Source organism: Mauremys reevesii, linkage group 13 (assembly GCF_016161935.1).
Source record: "Mauremys reevesii isolate NIE-2019 linkage group 13, ASM1616193v1, whole genome shotgun sequence".
Lineage (NCBI taxonomy): Eukaryota > Metazoa > Chordata > Testudines > Geoemydidae > Mauremys > Mauremys reevesii.
In genome coordinates this window covers 27,661,214-27,685,319 of record NC_052635.1, presented here as the reverse complement: position 1 = coordinate 27,685,319, position 24,106 = coordinate 27,661,214, and the positions used below count along the sequence as shown (strand labels likewise).

General features: G+C 43.2%; 2 protein-coding genes across 3 annotated transcripts in view; both read right to left on the bottom strand.

Moving 5' to 3' along the window:
• Positions 1-9,564, bottom strand: part of DHX35 (DEAH-box helicase 35) — a 44,843-nt gene extending 35,279 nt beyond the window's left edge. For both annotated transcript variants that reach the window (XM_039499397.1, XM_039499398.1), the window contains exons 1-4: positions 9,472-9,564; positions 7,244-7,377; positions 6,770-6,862; positions 2,669-2,746 (exon numbers count right to left, since the gene is read on the bottom strand). In XM_039499397.1, coding sequence (XP_039355331.1) covers positions 2,669-2,746; positions 6,770-6,862; positions 7,244-7,377; positions 9,472-9,511 — 345 coding nt within the window. In that variant the 5' untranslated portion in view covers positions 9,512-9,564. The remainder of the gene's footprint in view (positions 1-2,668; positions 2,747-6,769; positions 6,863-7,243; positions 7,378-9,471) is intronic.
• A 7,179-nt stretch (positions 9,565-16,743) lies between these two features.
• The window catches only part of LOC120380514 (protein FAM83D-A-like), a 33,779-nt gene continuing 26,416 nt past the window's right edge, over positions 16,744-24,106 (bottom strand). The window contains exons 3-5 of the mRNA XM_039498275.1: positions 20,197-20,364; positions 19,192-19,316; positions 16,744-18,925 (exon numbers count right to left, since the gene is read on the bottom strand). Coding sequence (XP_039354209.1) covers positions 18,535-18,925; positions 19,192-19,316; positions 20,197-20,364 — 684 coding nt within the window. The 3' untranslated portion in view covers positions 16,744-18,534. The remainder of the gene's footprint in view (positions 18,926-19,191; positions 19,317-20,196; positions 20,365-24,106) is intronic.

The following is a 24,106-nucleotide window of genomic DNA, read 5'->3' as shown; positions in this document are numbered from 1 at the left end:
AGAAATCATATGCCCAATTTGGTTAAAAAGGGATATGATCAACTTAAAAATCATACGTTGTAAGCCAAATTTCTTTGCGTATGCTACTAATACCTAAAAAAACAAATTTAAAAATCCAATTTACTTATTTATAGACTTTCTGCATTTCTCTCAGCTTGGACAATTAAAAAAATCATTTCTGCCCAATTCATTTTTTCTTTACACTCAGTTTCACCTGCAGGTCCTTAGTGCTGTAATGTTTGTGTTTCAAACACTGTAAGGGAATGTTTAATTAAAAACAGCTTGCACTGGAATTTTACATAAACTGTCAATGCATTTCTATTGGTCTTATATTTTATAAACGCTTTTAAAATAAAATCTTTAAATTAGAACTGAGGCACATTTGTGCTATGTATTGCACACACACCTAGAAACAAACAATCCCTACCCAAGAGAATTTGCAGTCTAAGCTCCCTGTCTGAAAATGCAGGCAGATTGCAGTGTCCTCACAGGTCCATACGTGTACGGCAGCCTGCTGCACACTATCAATTGTAGGATCAGAGGCCAACAATACAAGTGACACAAAATGGAAGGAGAGATCTAAGCAAATATATTTAGTATTATAATTAAATAATTGATTATTCCCATCTGTCCTTCAACTGACCCAGCACTGACTGATTTCTTATAAGATGACAATGTCGCTTTAAAAAAAAAAAAAATCTGAGTATAGAATCTTCTATCCACCGGACAGACAGAGAACAGGCAGAAGTAATTCAAGCTAACCCACTACTGTTTTGCCAATGTGACAACTAGGAGGACCACTAGTGAGGGAAAAGAGTAGCTCTGTCTTCATGGTCTTTCCAATAGTTGGCCTCTCTCCTGAGACTGTGTACCAACTAGTTTTGATGGCGATTTTGTGATAGTGACACACAGGAAGTGAACTGACTAAATATTTCTCATGTGTCACTGAATGACTATCAGATGGCAATGACTATGGGACACTACCAACTTGGGCCATTTTGAACCAACAGCCATGGGATGATAGCGCAAATCTTGATTAATCAGATCCTATTCTATATTATTGGTTTTCTGAACCCAGAGATCTGCTGTCCAACACCTACTTGTAATGAAAAACTAAACAATGTGCATTTTAATCCTATTAATTTGGTCAAAATTACATTGTTTTCAACAGTCATTTGAATTACACTCTTTAAATCATTTTGACAGGCTTTAAAAATAATCTCCACATGTGTACGTTTGTCTCTGCCCTGCACATAAAAATGAATCTCTCTCAATCGCCCATTTACTCTATTATTCTCTCTTCCATGAATTCCTTCATGAACCCATTACTTCAGATGGGATCTTCTCAGCTCCCTTCCTCTCTCAAACCAAGCATTCAAGCAGATAACCAGGGCTGACAATGCAAAGCTAATTCAAACAGAAGTCCTAAAGTTTCTAAATTATTTCCACTTTATAGCTCTGCAACTTCCTCTTTCCCCTCTGGCAATGTCTATCCTCTAGTGAGGAAAGCAGATGAACAGTCTTCTTTAAAAAAATCCATTTCAACCAGTCAAAGTAATAAATAACACCAACCATGCCTCCCAACCCCCTCAAATGGCCAGGCAGTCGGGAGAAATTCCAAGGGTGTTCCCAGCTTGAGGCCCCACTGTGGCAATATGCTAAATTATAATCAAGCAATTTCAGTCTTTGAGCCTTAAAAGGAAAGGGGGTAAAAGCAGAGATACCATTGAGAACATAGACTATAATTTAACATAAATTTTTACAGTCTGTCAGGAGAATGCTGCAGTGGACATAAATGCAACATCTGGCAGCAGTTAAGAGAAGAACAAGGGGCATAGCAGAAGAAAAGAGCACAACTCAGTAGAAATGATCATGGAAGCATTATTAAAGGCCGGCGGAGACCATATTGAGTAATGGGGATATTGCTACAGGAAGGATATTGAATGAAATGATACAGAAAAGGGCAACAAAAACATATGTTATGAGATGTTGTGAAAATTAGGTTTATAGTCATTAGAAAAGAGGACCTCAAGAAGGGAACATGACTGAGGCACCTACAATTCCATGTGGTATAGAGAAAGGGGATGCTACCAAAGTAGCAGCGAAGGCAACCAGTTTATACAAGAGAGAATGAAAGAATCCAAGAAAAACAAGTCACTAAAGGATCAAAAAGGCTAACAATGTTAGGACCCATTAGGAAAGGGACAAATAATAAGACAGAAAATATCATAATGCCACTATATAACCCCACAGTACGTCCATCTGGAGTACTGTGCCCAGTTCTGGTCACCCCATCTCAAAAAGGATATAGTGGAACTTGAAAAAGTACAGAGAAGGGCAACAGAAGTTGATCCAATAAAATATATTACCTCACCCACCTTGTCTCTCCAAGAGTTTAGTGATGCAGACAAATGGAAACTAATGTTCAGTTATATAACCTGATACAAACAATCAATACATCCATTCAAAGGAAATCGCTAGTAAATTAACCTGAACCAATATGTGGACTAGTAAAAATTTTCTATGCTAAGGCCCGATCTGACACTGTACAATTTTTATTGAATTTAGAACTTTTGAACATTCTGCTCAAGGAGAATCAGTAGAAGAATCATTTAAACTTGAAGCTGCAACAATGTTAATTTTTACAGCAAAAAAGAAAGGAACTCACTGAAACAGCAGCAACCCTGCGAGGCTGCGTCACTCCCACTACTCTCCCTTCGGCTGTCCAGCCAGCTTCTGCTAGATACTGCAAACAAACATTGAAGACAGGAAATTAATTAGTCATACATGACACAATGTATCCAGCAGTTAAAGCATGGTACTGGATATCAGGGCTTCTAAGATTTATTCCTGGTTCTGACATCAACTCTCTGTGACACAGCAGGTAAAAAAACCAAAGATTTTGCGCATTAGTTGACTCCACTATAAAATACATATACTACTACTACCCCTACCTCACAGGTATATTAGCATTTAGAAAGCATTTTAAGATATTGAGATGAGAGAAGATTCACAACTGTAAAGTATTTCTTCTTAGTGATTCCTTCCCTGCCCCTCCCATTTAGTAGTCCTGTCTCAGGAAAAGTGTCTGAACAGCATTAGTCAAGTACTCATGCTGAAGCAGTTAATATACCTCACTAGTTTTGTAGCCATGTGGCAAGAAGAGCTAATTTTATATACTTAGCAAATATAGATTTATTTATTTTTTATAATACTTGTCACAAAAAAACAGCTAAGTTTCTGTAACTGTTATACTTCGGATGTGTTGCACATGTCCATTCCACGTTAGGCGTATGTGCGCCTTGAGCACAGTTGCCGGAAATTTTTCCCTCAGTGGTACCCAGTGGGTTGGCTCTAGCACGCTCATGGCACCAGTATAAAGGGACCGGCTGACCCTGCACCTCCCTAGGGTGTACCATCAAACATTTTCTGTAGAGCCCCCCTACCCGGTATCTGGCTGGGGCGGGTACAGATGCTGAGGTGTATGGGGGCAGCTGCCTGCGTGTAAAACCCCTGCTTTGTTTCTTTTGAAGGTCATGGAGGGATGGTGGAGCATAGAAACCGGTGCTCTGCTGAGGCCTGAAATGCTTCCTCAAAGGCACTAGGGTGTAGAGGTCCAGGGACTTGAGGGTTACTCTGGAGTCCTTCAGTCCACGGAGCTTTGCATCTTTCTGCTCTGAGAAGAGTGAGGTCCTGTCAAACGGAAGGTCCTGGAGAGACTGCTGGACCTCCGTCGGCAGGCCTAAGGACTGCAGCCAAGAACAGCTGCACACGGCCACAGTTGAGGCCATGGATCTAGCTACCAAATCTGCTGTGTCCAGGGTAGCCTGCAGAGAGGCCCTGACTATCGACTTCCATTCTTCCACCAGTGCAGAGAAGTGCTGCCTGGACTCCTGGGGAAGCAAGTCTCTGAACTTTGACATGCAGTCCCAGACATTAAAATTGTATCTCTCTAATAACACCTGTTGGCTGGATATGCAGAGCTTTAAACCTCCTGTAGAATAAACCTTTTACCAAATAGGTCTCTGAGTCCTTCGCCTTAGAGGTTTCTCCATGAAGCTCCTGTCTCTCCCTTTTGTTGGCCGTTGAGACCACCAGGGACCATGATGGTTGGGGGGGAGTACAAGTACTCATACCCTTGGACAGGAACAAAATACTTTTTCTCGGCTCTCTTTGAGGCGGATGGCAGGGAGGATGGGGTTTGCCACAAGACTTTAACTGGTCACATGATGGCCTAATTGAGAGGCAGCCCTTTTAGACAGCCACACCGCAGCCAAGATGTTGACAAGGCTGTTGGAGGATTCTTTGACTACCTCCACATGCAGCCCTAAGTTCAAGGCCACCTCTTCATCAGCTTCTGATGAGCTCTGAAGTTGTTCGGTGAGGGGGGGGGAAGGGATGTGACATGCCCGCCTCTGACACTGCCTTGTCCAGGGAGGAGGAGGAAGCCTGTACTGGCAAGGGGCCCTCCTCTTCTCCTTCTGCACTGACTGTGTCCCGCAGGTCTAGGTCCTATGGATCGGTAACAGGATCAGTACCAGAGTCCAGGTCAGGTGCTGTGCGATGGGATGGGATGAAGGAGGCCTTCTCTCCAAAGCCTCCAAATATAAGCATCCGGAATGTGCCCCTGACATCAGGGAAAAACCCCCAAGGGTTCCAAAATGGCCATTGCATTGACACAGGTCAGTGCGCATTGGATAAAGCACTTGGAGGTACCCCTGCATCCAGGTCTATCACCACATAGGTCTGACCAGAAGGGTACTGACAGCAACCCATCTATTGTGTATCCGACCCCACTTCTGACTCAGACGATGAGCCTTCCTCCGGAGACCATAGCGGTGCAGTACTCATCAGTTCCAGAGATCAGTGCCCAGGTGGGGAGGCCTGCATCGAGGATAGCAGGCACAGTTTCCCCCTAGATGGTACCAAGGGGCCAGGTACTGAGCAACAGCTTGAGGTAACGTGCTCCTTTCTGCCCACCTACACCGCCAACACCGGCTCTTGCACTGCAGGCGATGGCAGTACCAATAGCACCAGCAAATATCTGGCTGCTATGAATGTTTCCAGGGTGGCCAACGCCGTGATCACCCCAGAGTCTTGCTGTCCCTCCAGCACCAGCTTATCTGGTATTGGACTCAACAGAGCCTGCAAAGAGGATGGAATCAATGGTACTCGCACATGGAGAGGGAGCAAGGCAGTGACCTGACTCATGTCACACTCCTGCGCTCCCCATGCTTGGCCTTTTTCTGAGTCGGGGAATGTCCTCTTCTTGGCCAGTTGCTTCTTATGTTTCTTTCTCGGCACCGGGGACAGGGAATGGTACTGAGAGCCCCTCATGGTGGGAGGAGCACTCTGCACTGAAGCTGAAGTACTCAGTGCTGAGTCTGACTGGCTTGGCTCCAAAGAGTGTCTGAGTGCCTCTTCCATTAATAGGAATTTCAATCTGGTCTCCCGGTTCTTCTTCATACGAGGATTAAAATTCCGGCAGTTATGACAATGGTCCCAGACATGAGCCTCACCCAAGCACTTTAAGCAACTGGCATGCGGGTCGTTCAAAGGCATAGGCTTGGCACAGGGCTTGAAGCCTGGTCACCGAGGCATGCCTTGGCACCAGGGGCAGATGAAAATCCACTAACAAGCAAGAAGCTCCAACTCAACTATGTACAAAAGCTATTTACAGTCCAAACAAAAAATAAATAAGCAGTGAAGAAAGAAACAGGGGACATGGATGAAAAATGAAGACCTCTGAGTACAGCTTGTCGTAGCAAGAAGAGCAGTTCCAGCAACCATCATAGGCAGTAAGAAGGAACTGAGGGAGGCGTGGGATTGACCATTCCCTTTTTACCTGCGCCATGAGCACGCGGCACCAGAGAGCACTAGAGCTGACCTGACAGGCATCACTGAGAGAAAAATGTCCATATACTGTGCTCGAGGCATGCACACACCTAATGTGGAATGGACATGTGCAAGCATTCAAAGAAGGTTAATATTTTAATGGAATATGAAAAGGTGCCATACAAATATGTTTCTCCCATTCATGTTACAATTTTCTGGCAAGGAAGCACAGGAAATAAAGATGGTCACTGTTTGAACAAATTAGAAAGATCCTGATTGAGATTTTTTTTTACAAATGGTGATGAATTTAAAAGAATTCTGAAGGAGTAATAAATTTAAGAAAAGTTGGCCTCCTACTTGAGCAGGAGCTTTTTGCAGTGGGAATTGTGGACCCAAGTTTGATTCCTGAGTATGGTCCTTTGTTACATAGGCTAATAAGTTATGTGGCAGAAGGATTTTATGCTGTTGCAATCATAGAATATCAGGGTTGGAAGAGACCTCAGGAGGTCATCTAGTCCAACTCCCTGCTCAAAGCAGGACCAATCGCAACTAAATCATCCCAGGCAGGGCTTTGTCAAGCCTGACCTTAAAAATCTCTTAGGAAGGAGATTCCACCACCTCCCTGGGTAACACATTCCAGTGCTTCACCACCCTCCTAGTGAAAAAGTTTTTCCTAATATGCAACCTAAACCTCCCCCACTGCAACCTGAGACCATTGCTCCTTGTTCTGTCAATGCCAGAATCTGTTGGCTGATACCAAGGGAGAGGCAAGGTGTAAGGCTCTCTCATACCTCAGTGCATTGCAATATCAGGACTGCGCCTAAGGTATCACCCTTGCCCCATAAGGTGTCTACACCATTCCCAAGAGTTGGCTGTCATCCTATGTAAGATCTCTTGGAAGAATACAATTTTGCTAAGTTACGTGCACACTCACTTGTGGAATCTGAGTAGTTTTTCCACATCCTGTTTCTCCAACAATCACCAGCGTCTGATAGTTCTCCACCAGATAAAGGATGTGGTTTCTAAGCTGGAAGGGTGAAATATATTCAAGTTACGAGAACAATCTGAACAACAGAATTTTCAATACATTTCTGCAAAGAGCAATGCACATATAGATATACACTCAGTATAAGATATGAATTATTAATTTATTAAACTCCATCAATGCAGTGCACAATATATAATATTTGAACATACATCCACATAAAGGTTGTAATAAAAAAGAGCAGATTCACTTTTGCCAACATCTATTAAACACAAAGAATAAATTTCATCAAATAAAAGAATGGTGACTTCCATTACATCACTTTCATGTTGTAAAGTGATGTTTAAGAGAAAGGATCAAAAACAATTTATAAAAGAAACACAGCAGGCATGAGATTCAGCATATCAAAAAGTTCTTTCATACCTTAAACACTGGTAACTTTTGTCTCTGTTGTTCAATTGAAAGAGATGCATAGGGATTATAGATGACAGAAACACCAGTACTTTCAGCAGCACTCTGCCTCTCTTCTGTGATACTGACACCAGGACCTTCCGTGCCTACATGACATGAGACAATTGTAATAGGAGGATGACAGAAATTTTCCTGGCATATCTCAGTCTAACTCAGACAAATAAGTTCTTTAGGAAAAGGAACTCTGTCTGCCTTCTAACATGTGCCGTTAAGCATCTCTAACATAATAATCATAAACATATGTAGTTAATGCTTAACAAACAGGAACTTGTTCCAAATTAAATGTAAATCTCCCTTTTTTAAAGTCTCCTAACATGGCACAATATATCTGTGTCTTTCAAAGAAAATGTTAAAAATGTCTATGAAACATCTATTTCATGAGAAATGTACAAAAGCCTTAACTTTTGGCACCTCTCTTTTTCCTTTTCTTCCGCTTTAAAGAAAGTTTTTTTTAACATACTCACTGTTTTTCCCAGGAATGCCTCTATTCATTTAAAACCAGGAATAGGCAATAAGAATCAATTTCATCAACACACAATGCTAGAATAAGTCTTCCAATGGAACCTTTTTGATTCAGATTAATTCTAAGGTGTACTTTTAACTGTACTTGCTTATGAGCCATGCCACTCACTAAATTGAGCTCAAAAATCTGTTTATTCCCAGTACATGTAACTGGGAAACTAATGACAGCTGGAAATGCTCAATCATGGGGGGGTTCTCATTAAGGTAATGCATCATCTGCAGTTTTCTCCTCTGCTATTCAGTTGAGATGTCCCTCATTTTGTAGGATCTGTGTTGCACATTATTGGCCATGTCCACAGAAGAATTTAAACTGTATTTGCTCATTATTCTGCTTTAAAACAAACAGGTCCCATCCACATTCACCAAACAAACTGTTTACATTTTGTATTAACATAGACCAGTTTAAAGAAAGGTTAAAAATGGTTTAAATTAGAATTTAATCCCCATTGTAGACATAGATTTAAACATCAGTATCATACAACATTCGGATGCCAACTGAAAGATAGGGAATAATTCCTCTGATCATCCATATATCTTCTGTTACTGCACTCCTGGATGTACCCGACAGATAGTTATCTGATTTAAATAAATTAATTCACCTTGACAAGGCTCATCCATTTGGAGACAGACTCCCTCACTTTTAGATTAATTTTACAGCAACGTATACATTTCTCATTGTTAATCTTCAGTGTATGAACCGGCTCTTCCCATGTGTTTGTACAGTGACATGGTACAGGGGATTTGGGACACACAGGAGCCTTCAGTATATCCCAGGAAATTGACTACTTGAATTCAAAATGTTTCTGCCTCTCTCTCTACCATTAACCAGTCTAAATTCTGGCTCTTCCATGAGCTGATTGTTGCTTTGGGCAAGTGCATTACTGGAACCTCTGAGTGACAGTCAATTGTTTTCAGATCCTCACAAGATAGTATAATTATTTCAGGAAGAGTTTTGTGTTTCAGTTAGATTTGCTCTCTGCTTTGCTTTTATTATAGAGAAGCAGTAGTGCTGCTATAGTTAAGGTTGGGAGTCCCTTACTTACAAGATGACAAATTCTATTTTATTTTAGAGGTATACATGAATTTAGTGCTGGTGAGAGATGCCTGTATGATAACCCTGAAGACCCACCACCACATTTATCCACAGGGGAGTTTCAACCCAGGCAGCAGGAGCACAAGCTTCCCAATGCAGCGCTGTCAACGTGCCTTTACCCTGCAGCCCAGAGCCCACCCCCAGCTGCACGAGCAGAGCTCAGACTCCGTGACCCATCCACCCTCAGCATCTCTGCTGACCGGAGGCCAGGCAGGACCAGGGAGAACGGGGGCTCAGATGATGGGGGGCCCGGACTGTAACCCTGCCAGCTCAAGGTGAACCTAAATGCCCCACCACCCTGAGGCTCTGGGGAGAGGGGGAATAATGACAGACCATTAAGTCACCAGCTCCTGGTCACTGTGGTGGGGAATGGTAAGAAATGAACCGCTTTGCCCCAGCCCGGGCAGCGCCAATAGGAGGTGGGACGAGGGGAGGCCCAGAGGCTCCTGCCGGGAGGCACGGCCAGGTCCCGGCGAAGGGAAGCCGAGAGGACCAGCACCGGCAGTACCTCCCCAGCCTTTGCTCCCCGGGGGCTCCCTCCCTCCAGGGCCCGTTCGCCCCTCACCCGGTTTCCAAAACTTCATCGGTCCCACGGGCGCCGCCATCTTGGGGTGAAAGGTCAAAAAGGAAGTGACGCCCTCGCCCGCCGCACGGGTCGGGGCTACGTGTCACGTGATGAGCGAGCTATGTGATTGGCCGGCCGTTGCCATAGCATCGGTCCCGCGGGCTAGCAGCCGTTGTTCTTTTCCGTGCCTTGCCCTTCCCAGCCCTCGAGTCGTAGGGGGCCCGCTTGTGCCTCAGGCAGCTCCCGCCCACCAGAGGAGGCGCCCAGAGACTAGGGTGATGGGCGCCAAGGGAGGAGCTAGAAGGCCCCTCCCCTCAGGGCGGCCGGGCAGCACCCCAGGGCCCGCGGGAGCAGGGGGAGGCGCAGACTCCTAGGGGCTTTGTGCCTTGATCTTTAATAAGGGGGCGTGGAAGGGCTTTTAGGGGTAAAATGCAGTAAGTGGTGATTTCGCCCTACACAAACCTAGGAGGAAATATTTCAAGCAATAATGATTGAAAGCTACAGCTGGGCCAAGTCGGGAAAACGGGGCTTGAGAGCATGTTAGATCAGTGACACTCACTCAGACCTCCTGGTGCAGGAGCCAAATAGGGTTTGGGTCTTTTTCTTATATACAGGGCAGGGGCGGCTCCAGGCCCCAGCATGCCAAGCGCGTGCTTGGGGCGGCAAGCCGCGGGGGGCGCTCTGCCGGTCGCCAGGAGGGCGGCAGGCAGGCCACCTTTGGCGGCGTGCCTGCGGAGGGTCCGCTGGTCCCGCGGCTTCCATGGAGCTGCGGGAGGTCCGCCGAAGCTGCGGGACCAGCAGACCCTCCGTGCTTGGGGCGGCAAAATGTCTAGAGCCGCCCATGCTTATATAGGCGCCTATTACCCCCCTGTCCTGATTTTTCACACTTGCTGTCTGGTCACCCTAGAGCCAAATCAGCATCAACTGTACCCAAAAGAGTCATAGTAGTGTGAATTCATTGTTTCATTTTATTTATATATATATATATATATATATATATATATATATATATATATATATATATATATATATATATATATATACACACATTATTCTCACACCAAAGTGACTGACCAAGTATTATTATTTTTATCAACTATAAAAATTGGTTAATAACATACCAAAAGCATCCTGACTGGTTAATAACTTAGATTGGTTAATAATTAAATCACACCGTGTTTCAATGTGTGCTGCAAAGAGCCATGCCTGGAGACATATTAAAGAGCCACTTGAGCTCCTGAGCCTCAGTTTTAGAGGTTTGTTGAAGGATATTCACCTGATAGATTTTGATGTGTGATGTTGACTATTTGTGTAACAGTTATGAAGCTTTAACTTTTTGCATCTCAGTGCCAACTGCCATTAAATAATTAGTGTCTGACTCACCCCCACCCCATAAATTCCCATAACTGTGAACATTTAAAACAATAAAAAAAAAGCTTTAAAATAAATGTTGATATTGGGGGTGGGTGTGTGTGTGTGTGTGAAATCTAAATCAATTTCTTTCAAGCCTAATAATAGATGTGGGGCACGGAGGACAATGCTGTACTCAGAGACCCCATGATGAAACATTCCCCATACTGCCAGTTCACAAGTGCTGAGCCCCCAGAATATCATGTGTGGTTTAAAAAAAGCATTACCTTTTAACAGATGCTATGTCCTGGATTCTAGTTATTTGCCTGCTGATTTCTCAGATGTAGGCTATGTCTGCACTACAAAGTTTTGCTTTCACATCTATATCAGGCACGGGGTGTGACCTCTGACCAACACAGCTGTGCCAGGAATAGCACCTAGGGTATAGACCAGTGGTCCCCAATGCAGTGCCCGTGGGAGCCATGGCGCCCGCCAGGGCATTTATGTGCGCCCGCCTAGTGCCCAGCAGGGGAGAGAAGCCGCGGCCCCGCACCTGCCAGGGACAGAGAACTCCTGGGCTGCAGATTGCGGGCGCCGGTGTTCTCGGTCCCTGGCAGGCACGGGGCTGCGGCTTCTCCGGGGCTGCAGAGTGCGGGTGCCGGTGTTCTCGGTCCCTAGTAGGCACGGGGCTGTGGCTTCCCTCCAGCTTCTCCTGGACTGCAGACTGCGGGCACCGGTGTTCTCAGTCCCTGGCAGGCGCAGGGCCGCAGCTTAAGCCAGAGAGAAGCCACGGCCCCGCACCTGCCGGGGACAGAGAACTCCTGGGCTGCAGGTGCCAGTATTCTCTGTCCCCGGCAGGTACGGGGTTTTCCTAGTGCCCAGCAGAGGAGAGAAGCTGGGACCCCGCCTGCTGGGGACAGAGTACTCCGGGTTTGCAGGCGCCAGTGTTCTCTGGCCTCCCGGCTTCTCTCCACACTGCCCAGAACTCGCACCAAAAAAACCAAGAAACAAAAACAACCCCCCCACCCCAAAAAACATGCTCCAACTCTGCAGAATGGATGGAATGACACTCCGTAGCATGTGCTGCCCCAGGCACGTGCTTGCTCCACTGGTGCCTGGAGCAGGCCCAGCATTATGTGAGTAATTGTTGGTGCCCGATATACTCTTAGAAAACATGAATGTGCTACTGGCCACAAAAAGGTTGGGGACCACTGGTATAGACAGTTATTCTGGCAAAACTATGCTTTTCAGAGGGAAGGGCTATCCATAACAAGTTATCCATGCTAAAGTGCAGATTTGCAAGTATATACTGAGTCCACACTAGGAATGCTTTACAGGTATGCTACAACAGTAGAGCTATATCAGCAAATCCCCCTAGTTCAGATGTAGTTTATACAGTTCTTTTGCTGGTATAACTTAAACCAAAACTAAGCTATGCCAGCAAAAGAACATTTTTGCCAGTACAACTGCATCAGTGTTAGGGCTTTTGCCAGCATAGCTATGTGAGTTAGCAGTGTGATTGTTTTCACACTCCTAACCACCAGTTATGCTAATAAGACTTTCTAGTATAGACCAGCTCCAAGTGTAGATCTGACCCTAATCTAGACTAGAAAAGGCTGGGGGTTGCATGTGTTTTTATACCAATATCGCTACACTGGCAAACCCCCCTAGTGCAGACACAGTTTATACTTGCAAATTGATGGTATAGCTTTTACTGATTCCCCCAGCAAAAGAAGTTACACTAGGGCTTTTGCAGATACAGTATAAAAATGTTATAAAAAATCCACCCCCACCCGGTATTACCATATTGGCAAAAGTTTTATGTATAGCTCTGGCCTGAGCCTTTAGGGTGCATTTCGATAACGTTTTCAAGATTTCCTCTACAACCAGATAGGCTAGAAACATGCATTACAAAAAAAAGTAATCTCAGATTCACACCTAGCAATTTGCTCCTAGGAGCTGGAGCTTTAAGGAAAATACTGTGCATCAGGACACTCATAACAAGAGGGTTGCACGTTTTGTGGCTTCCCTAGGCTGAGCACTTTGCACACACCAGGGGGTCCTTGCATTTTTCTCTTCCCAGCCACAAGTTCCCTGTGTGCCACCTTCCCATCATCCCTTGTTGTAGGGACTCTCTTCATCCCTTCCCTTCAAGCCAGGGTCTTTGTCCCACATTCTTCCTCTCACACTGGCAGCTCTGTTTACTGATAGTTTTCCTGGCCCGCATGCATTGGGCACTGTGTGTCCACATTGTCCCCATGCTCACCATTCCCCAGGAAGGGCTTAGCATGCCTCCCTATTTCCCCCTCCGCCATACTATTGTCCCCCATTCCTCCCATGCAGGATCTCTGTATGCCCTCCATGCCAGGGGCTGTGTGCTCCACATCCCATAGCAGAGTTCCTCATTCTTCCTCCTTCTGCTAGTGATTGTGTATCCCTCATTCCCCACTCCCTTGAGTTTCCATGGGCCCCCCATGACAGGACCCCCTGCCCATACCAAGGACTGTATATGTACGCCCCAGCCCCCCACCTCCAACCCATTCTTTTTCTTTCTCTCTGGGAGATAAGTAATTCAGGGTGTCAATATGTTTAAACTGTACTAGGAACAGCAGCAGAACTGAGATTGGGGTATTGCTATGGTGGAAAGCTGCCATCAGCTGGTTCTTTGATCTACAGCCACAGTCGTTGGTTGAAGTTGCTCAGTCTGCTAACCAGATGCCAGAGGATCTGTGCACCCCCCATTTCTCCCTGCTGATTTTTTGATTTTCATCCAAAGCAATAGGGTTCTGCCCACTGCTACCTGCAACAGTCCCTGAAATTTTGGAGTTGATCAAATGAAGCATTCAAAAATTATTGCATTGCAGACAAGCATAGAAAATGCCACCACACTGTGTGCAAGATTTCACTTCACCTGGCTAACTAGGAAAAGAGGTTGAGTTTAGCTTGACCTTAGCTACCACATTAACTAAGCCCTACCTAAATTAGTCTTGACTAGAAAAAAGATCAAAGAGTCAACATTGCTCCTTATATTTGATCTCACCTGTTATGTCTTTAAAATGAATTCAGCAGTGAAAGGTAAAAAGGCAGGGAAGCAATAGCAAAGTGGCTGTTGCTGTGACCATTTGTATTACGGACAGCATTGGAAGGGAATCACCTTTTGGTGACTGGCAAGCATACGGGATGTAATTTGAGGCAGCACCAGCACAGGAAAAAACAGAGGCAGAACAGGAGGGATAAGGCTGCTCAAGGCCCAGTTTAGGCACAAACCCAAAGCTTGACTTGTGAAAAGTTTCCTTAAATTCACAGAAGAAAAAACAAACAAAAAAAACCCAGAAGTATGATGCAAACCATAATCCCTTGCATGATTTATTAGTCCTAGCCAAGCCTTAAGAAAACCCCCTGACAGCAGTTCTCAAACTGTGGGTCAGGACCCCAAAGTGGGTTGAGACTCCATTTTAATGGGGTCGCTAGGGCTGGCTTAGACTTGCTAGAGCCAAGGACTTCAGCCCTGGGCAGTGGGACTCATACAGGCTCCCTGCCTGGGGCTGAAGCTCCTGAGCTTTCGCTTTGCCCCCCTCCATCCAGAGTGGTGGGGCTTGGGCTTTGTCAGAGGGGGATGTGGTGCAATGAAGTTTGAGAGCCTCTGCTCTATGATAAGACAAGGCAGCACAGACTGTATTTGAGGTGGTGGCGGCTCGACCTAAGGAGAACCACAGGATCTTTGTCCAACAGCTTCAATCAAAAGAATCCCCATCACATTCATTACAACCAGGTCAAGTTTCTGCCCTACCATGAGAGGTAGATACCACAAGGATATATGCACCAAAATCATTGCACTTGATACCAGGCAGCTGATGGTTTGGGAAAATAATCACCAGACAATTAAGTTCAATTACCCTGATGCTTTATTAAATCTTTGACAGAGAGGGTGAAAAACTCACAGAATCACAAAATCCCCAGTCACATTTCACTGGCTTCTTAATCTCTAGCACTCTTTATCATGCACATAAATAATGTGACAGAGCAGCACTATGACTATTGTAATTAATCTTAAGTGAAGCTTTTATACAACATTACCTGGTTAATATAATCTTGCAATTAATTTTTATTTATTATCTAATAGTTGTTTCGCAAACTCTTTTGGAGAAAATTATGTCTTTGATTGTAATAAGAGATGTAATCTTAAAATCCTGGCTGTTTATTTGGATACATTTTGAAATTACAAATAATACAAAAGATCTCAGTGGTTTGAGCATTGGCCTGCTAAGCCCAGGGTTTGGGAGTTCAATCCCGGAGGGGGCCATTTAGGGATCTGGGGCAAAAATCTGTCTGGGGATTGGTCCTGCTTTGAGCAGGGGGTTGGACAGATGACCTCCTGAGGTCCCTTCCAACCCTGATAGTCTATGATTCTTTGTAAATGTTGCTTTTTTCCAATCACAGCAACACTAGCCCATACAGGAAACACTGTTACAGTAAACTTAGAATCCTTTGCATAAAAGAGGGGGAAAATCTTATTCAAAAGAAAAGTCCATCATCAATTTTGAACATACAAATATACAAGACACTTACAAATTCTGAAAGAATTTCTTAGCCTGACAGGAACATTCTGCATAGATCAGAAAATTGGCATTAGGAGGATTATTGCATTTAAGAGAGACATATCATAGCAAAGGACAAACCCACACTTAAGATACCAGTACAAGGATAAAAAACCATCATGGACATTTACAATTATTGAGTGTTCTTAAGTCAGGCAAATTAGAAAGGTTAAGTTTCAGTTACAATAAACGCAGAAGATAAATTATGTTATACATTCAGTTTGTCATGTTTTAATCTTAGTGTTATCTTTATTGCACATAAGAGTTTTTCTTGTTTGTTTTGTATAACAAATATACAGGCTATATGAAGTGCTAATTAATGTTGATCTATAATATTAAATTTTTCCTGATTTAAAACAGCCTTAATGCAACACTAGGGTTGCCTCAAGTTGTGTGTCTTTTTTGTTTTTAGTTGCCATGCTTAATAACATACAGTAACGCCTCACTTAACGTAGTTATGTTCCTGAAAAATGCTATTTTAAGTGAAACGATGTTAAGCAAATCCAATTTCCCCATAAGAATTAATGTAAATGGGGGGGAGGGGAGTTAGGTTCCGGGGAAATTTTTTTCACCAGACAAAAACCTATTATATACACAGACACACATATACACAGTATAAGTTTTAAACGGTACACAGCAATGATGATTGTGAAGCTTGGTTGAGGTGTTGAAGTCAGAGGGTGGGATATTTCCCAAGGAATGCCTTACTGCTAAATGATGAACTAACATGCGGCTGAGCCCTCTAGGGTTAATCAGGGCCGGCTCCAGGCACCAGCTTATCAAGCAGGTGCTTGGGGCGGCCACTCTGGAGCAGGGAGGCACTTTCAAGTATTCGGCAGCAATTCGGCGGAGGGTCCCTCACTCCTGCTCAGAGTGAAGGACCTCCCACTGAATTGCCACACATCGCGACTTTTTTTTTTTTTGGCTGCTTGGGGCGGCAAAACCCCTGGAACCGGCCCTGGGGTTAACACATTGTTAATGAAGGCTCACACTCTGCAAGGCAGCACAAATGGAGGGAGGAGACACAATGACAGACTGTGTGTGTGTGTGTGTGTGTGTGTGTGTGTGTGTGTGTGTGTGTGTGTGTGTGTGTGTGTGTGTGTGTGTGTGTTGCCCCTTTAAGTACACTGATCCCACTCTAAGTACACTGCCTTTAAGTAGATCAGCAAGTTGAGACAGCAGCTGCTGCTAGCAAGCTCCCTCTGTCCTGAGCCCTGTCCTGTCCCACCCCTGCTCTGTGGAGATGGGGTAGAGGAGCAGGGTGGAGGGGGGCAGGAGGACACCCTGACATTAGCACTCCTCTTCTTTCCCGCCCCCCCCCCACCACAGCAAGCAGGAGGCTCCCAGGAGCAGCTGCAAGGCAGAGGGCAGGAGCAGCACACGGCACTGTGGGGAGGGACAGTTGAACTGCCCGGCAGTTGGTAGCCTGCAGGGCGTCTGCACCACAGGGAACTTAGGGGAGCTGATAGGTGGGCTGCTGGTCCACCCTGGTTCCGAGCCCCAACTAGCTCCAACAGGCTGCTCTTTCTGTAAGTAGTGGACAAAGCAGGCGGCTGCCAAACAACGTTATAAGGGAGCATTTGTGCAACTTTAAGCGAGCACGTTCCCTAATTGATCAGCAATGTAACAACGAAACAACGTTAACCGGGATGACGTTAGGTGAGGAGTTACTGTACATAACTCTTCAATTAGCTTTAGATGTTCATGCCTCAGACCCAGACTCAGTAAAGCACTTATACCCATGCCTAGATGCTCTGCTGAATCAGGGCTTCAATGAATGAAGTAGGATAAGATTAAGTTCCTACTTTACTGCAGATACCACTGTTGACTGAAGAGAAGTTTCTACAAAGCTAAATTATTGGACCACAGGGCAAGAATATATGTTGCAATTATTATTTTTGCAACAGTAAAGGTTAGATTTGTTTTAAATGAGAGCTTTGAATTTGTATGAAGACCTTAAAATGGCAGGATATTTTGATTTTTTTTTTGCACATATGATCTGATTTTGGGGAAATGTGTGCAGTGGGGGGAGGAGGATTCCCCCCTGCATTTCAAAGTCTCTCATAAAACTTGTCCCAGGAGTAAACTGAAAGCAACAGCCCCTGTGCCTGTCAGGCAAGGTATGGAGAATGTACAATGATATAACCAAGTAGGGCTTCATTTGGTTCTGCAAAAGCTAATAGGGAAAGCTTCAGCATAGAAAAAAAAAGTATTCTAGAGAAATGAACATCTAAAAAATATTTTTATACTCTTTTTGCAACCTTATCCATACTTAATTACAAAACAAAAAGGATATTGTACTTTTAAAATAATGTAATTTGTTCAAAACTCAAATAGCAAATTAAGGCATGTCTACGTTTTAATGCTTCAAGTACTTCACTGTGCATTGTGTAATAAGTTGCCTAGGAAGAACCACAACAGTGCTCTGTGCAAGCTTGAAAAGCATGTCTCTTTCACCAACAGAAGTTGATCCAATAAAAGATATTACCTCACCCACCTTGTCTGTCTAATATCCTGAGACCAACATGGCTTCAAAGCAGCTGATGCACTAACTTGCTCCACCTAGCTGCGGCCATTCATTTGAAGAAAGGGTGTGATGTCTGAGGCCCAGTAGGCTGACATCGATCTTTTTCCATCTAGTTGAGGTTATACGTTATGTTTGGCTATCCATGTCATTTTTCAGTCAAATGTCCCTGGCTGGAGAGGTAGCCAAACACAAGATTGAGCTTGGACCTGATTTCAGAGCAGAAGAGTGCCCCCCTCTATTTATTTTACAGAAGGAGATCTTTAAGCAGTGTTCTTTTCAGTAGCCAGAGTCTTTAGAATAACCAGAGCCATTGAGTTAAGATGATACTGATCTAGTAGAGGATGGGAAAGTACAGGAGAATGACTGAAAACTAGAAGAAGTTAACAAGAGAGTTATCCACATATTATCACCTTGGAGACAGAAACAATACCAGTCTTATGTTTGTTGGCCTGAGTTGTAGTGGTCTTCAGTAGAACCACTGTTTGAGGATTGCCTTCTCTCAATGTGAAGTTTTCCAGTGGCTACCATTACAACATTGGATATGGGCACAGTGGGCTCTTCTCATTTTTCAAGTTGAGTGGACAGTGCTCACCTCTCTATGCTCCAACGTGGCCTCATGACTGCAGAGACATTCCTCTCAGTCAACGGTGGAGATGCTTGCATGATGATATTTGACTTACACTTTGACTCCCTGGAGGCATACAAGAAGCTCTGTTTCCTTCTCATGTTTCCTACAAATGCTCTAAGGTAGAAAAAATCCATTCTCAAGAAGTTTTCCTTCATCAAGTCACTGGAAGCCTTTGTTCTCCTAATCAGCTGATTAAACATTCCACTCTTCTTGCAACTGGATGACAGTTTGGGGTTGATGGGCTTTGACCGTGCAAAAAGGATCCGGAATTCCAGGTCAAAGTGTGCAACTGCTGGGCCCGACAGAATCAAGATGTTACTGCTGCTTAGTTTCCCATCAGTCCACGTGAAACTTTATAATGAAAAAATTCACAATGATGTTAATTTATTAAAGTAAATAATACACCCACACAAAGGTTGAAATAGTGCCAATACATGTTCTCTTTCAATACGAGAAACTGGTTACTGTACTATGGATAGTTAGCAACATAATTTTTAGTGCAAACATCACATACGATCAACAGCTCACAAGAAAAACAGTTTTGTACTATTACCCTTCACCCCACAATCCAAAGAAGTCATAGAAGACAAGGGCATGAAAAGAAATAGGGTACTTGCCTGTAGGAACCTGTTGTCACTCTTATGCCATCAACAAGGATAAACTTTTCTTGGACCTTCCCCACAATTTTGACTCCTGACCTTGTGCAATAAGTGTTTCCCGATATAGTTCGAACTCTCATCAGCTGTTTGAAAGAGAAAAAAAACTTATTTAAGTTTTGACATATCAAAAGAAAAATGATTCTACCTAAGAGGGAAACTTACAAACATTAATGATAAAACAGAGTCCGAAGACCACTGTTGATCAGCTAACACAGGATGCTGCTGAGTGACATAAGATTCTCTCTCCTAGAGGAGTCAAATGACCATTCTAAGGGGTTCTTGTGGCTTAGGGAGCAAAACATGAAGTCAAAATTTGAACCAGAATTTAGTCTCCCTCATTATAAAGCAGTGAGCCTTGATACTGTTGGAGTAACAAGACCACTCAACGTATTTGTCCTTCAGGGAATAAGAAAAGGACTAAACTGAACTGAAATCTCCTTTGTGTCCTTACAAAAGAGTGACTAAAATATAGTGGATTATGTGTTTACCCAGTATGAGTCCCCTCCCCCTTTAAATAATTTATGTTTGTGGGAAGAGAACCTCTCTTTCAACAGATTTCCTAAAAGAAGGGAAAAAACTTTAATTATCTAGGCCAGAAACATTAAGACATTCATCAGAAAGATTCCCAATTTTAAAGAAAGTCAATTTACTTTATGAGATGGACAGAAAATTAAGGTTCAAGCTACGGCTATTTAAACAAAGAAAAGAGCGTCTGCAGTGCTTCCAGCAATCCCATAACAAGTGTTAAAGACAAAAATCACTTCAATATAATACATGGGGGTTAGTGCACCTCTAAAGACATCATTGTTTGTGCAGTTAGTGCCTTGTTTTTCAAGATCAGTTAAAACTTACAAAAAAAGAGCAAGAGCTACATAGATCATATTTCTTTTGAAAACTCAGATGTTATGGTTGCAACAGGGCCAATAACCAAATGTTTGTTGCCGTAAGTATCACAGTGCCTACCTTCTCCTGCTCAAGATCAACTCCTAGATTTCTGCACATTTTCAGGAAGTGGGGAAATGAAGCACGATCTAAAAGGATGTACACACTAACTTTCCGCTTGCTACAGGCTTCCTGAAGGTCTTTGAAGATATCAATGTCTGTGAAGGTATCCATAACCACAGCAATAACCTGCAACAAATACAGAAGAAACCATTAGTTCAAGAAAACCTTGTGACCTAAATCTTATTTTTCTCAGCACCCCAGGGGAGATTTAGAAGGGACAGAGGGGTGTATGAATCAATTTAGCTTCCAAATTAAGTAGTCCCCTGGTTGGTTTCCTTTTAATCGATACCATATTCCCTAGACAAGTTTCCATTTTCCTTGCTACTTTTTTTAAGAGTTATTTTATTGTGACATAGTCAACCTGTTCTGTCATTCTTAGCAGCATTCCACAAGTGTGTCAAGTACCGGTACTGGATAATTTAGATGTGTAATGTTGTAGCTGCATCAGCCCCTGGATATTAGAGAGATAAGGTGGATGACGTAATATCTTTTATTGAACCAACTTTTGATGACAGACAAATCCCTGGCTGAATCAGAGCCGTATGTGCAGGCTCTACAGTGGGAAAGCTTTTTATATTGCATCAGAGGTGAGAGAGGACACCATGATACTGAGTGATGGAAGGGTAAGGGTTTAGGTTAAGCTAACAGCATTTCAAAGGGAAAACACATGGGTATTGCACAAATATGTTGCTTCACAGCACACCTAAAGTATATGGGTACCCATTATAATCAATCTCTGCATAACATCGCTTCCACAAAGTCATACATAGTAAAATGGAAACATAGATATTGAACTCATAGGATGATGGGAGCCTGCTTCTTAGAGTATTCATTCTGTCCTTGACACTTACCATTTGATAATGTATAAAAAGAAAGTACATCTAAGATTCTTTGCTACACCATCCACGCGGTTTCCTTTTGTACACCTAGAATTGCAATAGCAGGAACTAGAGAGAGTCTGCGAATAGGGACTACATCTCTTTGGTTCATAGGGTGCAAACAACACAATTAAATAGCTGAAGGCAGGTAAGTGAATTGGGAAAGAGAGATAGCTGGCTGTCAGTCCTTTCTGCCAATGCATAAGTTACTCAGGAAAAGGAATCTTACATACTTTCAGAATCAAGTACTGAATCATCACTTATCAGGGAACACTATCTCCGTTTGTCATTTGCTCAGCAGCATCTTGCTCGCTGTTTAATTACATTTGTCATGCAATACACAAGAGGGAACATAAAATACTTCACCCACAAGGCTGCAGCACACAGGTCTTAAGGTTCCTTCATTTCCCCCACCTCTAAATTGATCCCAAGACCCACCAGGGCAGGCAGGGACTACAGGCTGCTCTCCAACAACAGAGGAATGGGCTAGCAAGAAGCTTACTTAGAAACATTTTTTTAGAGATAGGTGTTTCACCACCAGCCTTCCACAACCAAATAGTTGACCTTTAATACCATTCAGCCACTTAATGAACAGGGATATGGGAATGGGGAGTAAATATCCAGTCCAAAACAGAACTTTGGCAAGATGGTTCATTCTTAGCTTGAAGTTTCTTACACTGAAGTACCCCAACTTGGAGATGCAACACAAACGCAAGCCATTTTGATAGACACATCCTAAGTCGGAGATTGTGGGATTGTGTCCTCTTCCTGTAAAATGTATTGCTTGAAGAGAAGGGCTTCTTCAGTCCCAAAACTTGGAAAGGATCACTGACTTCACCAGTGATATCTGCAAAGGGTTTGAGTATGCAAGGAAAAGGAACTTCTCAACACAGCAAATATCTTCACTGGTGTGAATTGGTTTCCCCTTTACTATCATTTCTTTAGATGAGAAGAAATGCTGAGGATCCTTACTGTATTGTCATTAGTAGGGCTGTCAAGTGATTAAAAAAAAAATCACAATCACGATTAAAAAAAAATCATGATTAATCGCACAATAGAATACCATTTATACCAAAAATACCAAAAATACATATTTTTGTATGTTTTCTACATTTTCAAATATATTGATTTCAATTACAACACAGATCAGAGTACAGTGCTCACTTTATTTTTTATTACAAATATTTGTGCTGAAAAAAAATATTTTTCAATTCACCTCATACAAGTTCTGTAATGCAATCTCTTTATCATGAAAGTTGAACTTACAAATGTAGAATGATGTACAAAAAACTAACTGCATTCAAAAATAAAACAATGTAAAACCTTAGAGACTACAAGCCCATGGAATCCTACTTCTTGTTCAGCCATTCATTCAGACAAACAAGTTTGTTTACATTTGCAGGAGATAATGCTGCCCGCTTCTTCTTTACAATGTCACCTGAAAGTGAGAACAGGTGTGCACATAGCACTTTTGTAGCTGGCACTGCAAGGTATTTACATGCTGTCATAAACAGATAAGGGTTAAGGTCTCTTTTACCTGTAAAGGGTTAACAAGCTCAGTAACCTGATGAACACCTGACCAGAGGACCAATCAAGGGACAGGATAATTTAAAATCTCTGTGGAGGGAAGGCTTTGTCTGTGTCCTTTGTTTGATTTGCCATTCTCTCTTTGGCTTTAAGAGAGGCCAGACACATCTTCAAGTTCTCCAAGTTTTCCTGAAGTATTTTCTTCTATTCAGTCTAGTGAGTATTAGAAAGGCAGACTGGTCTTATAATTTAATTTCTGCATTTGCAATTGTGTGTTTGCTGAAGGAATATCTTTATTTCTGTTTGCTGTTACTTTGATTATTCTGAGGAGGAGGGAGGGGAAGTCTCTCCAGTTCTTATAAGTTAGACCCTGTAATTTTCCATCCTGGTAATACAGAGATAGTGTACTTTCTTTCTTTCTTTTAAGAAAATCTTTTCTTTTTAGAACTTGATTGATTTCTTCCCTTGTTTGGATTTTCAGGGGAAGGGGAGCGGGGAAAAGTGAATCCCTCTTTGTTTTGATTCAAGGAATTTGAATCCAGGTATCTCTCCTAAGCATTAGGAGAGGGGAGGGGGGAAATGGTTGTTTCCCTTTGTGTTGAGATTCAAGTTTGAATCTGTGTTCCCCAGGGAGAGTTTTGGGGGAACAGGGAGTGTGTCAGACACTTAAAACTTGACTGGTGGCAGCAAGAACCAGATCTAAACTAGGATTTTAGTTTAGAGGAGTCCATGCAGGTCCCCATCTTGTAAACGCTAAAGTTCAAAGTGGGAAATAAACCTATGACACATGCCAAATATGCTAAACATTCGTATGCCCCTTCATGTTTCAATCATCATCCCAGAGGACATGCGTCCATGCTGATGGCAGGTTCTGCTCGATAACAGTGCCGACCGGCGCATGTTCACTTTCATCATCTGAGTCACCAGTAGACGGTTGGTTTTCTTTTTTCGTGGTTCGAGTTATGTAGTTTCCGGATTGGAGTGTTGCTCTTTTAAGACTTCTGAAAGCATGCTCTACACCTTGTCCCTCTCAGATTTTGGAAGGCACTTCAGATTCTTAAACCTTTGGTCGAGTGCTGTAGCTATCTTTAGAAATCTCACATTGTACCTTCTTTGTGTTTTGTCAAATCTGCAGTGATAGTGTTCTTAAAATGAAAAACATGTGCAGGTTCATCATCGGAGACTTCTATAACATGAAATATATTGCAGAATGCAGGTAAAACAGCAGGAGACATACTATTCTCCCCCGCCCCGGGGAGCTCAGTCAAAATTTAATTAATGCATTTTTTTTAAACAAGCGTCACCAGCATGGAAGCATGTCCTCTGGAATGGTGGACAAAGCATGAAGGGGCTTATGTATGTTTAGCATATCTGACATGTAAATACCTTGCAATGCTGGCTACAAAATTGCCATGCGAACGCCTGTTCTTATTTACAATGTCACCTGAAAGTGAGAAGCAGGC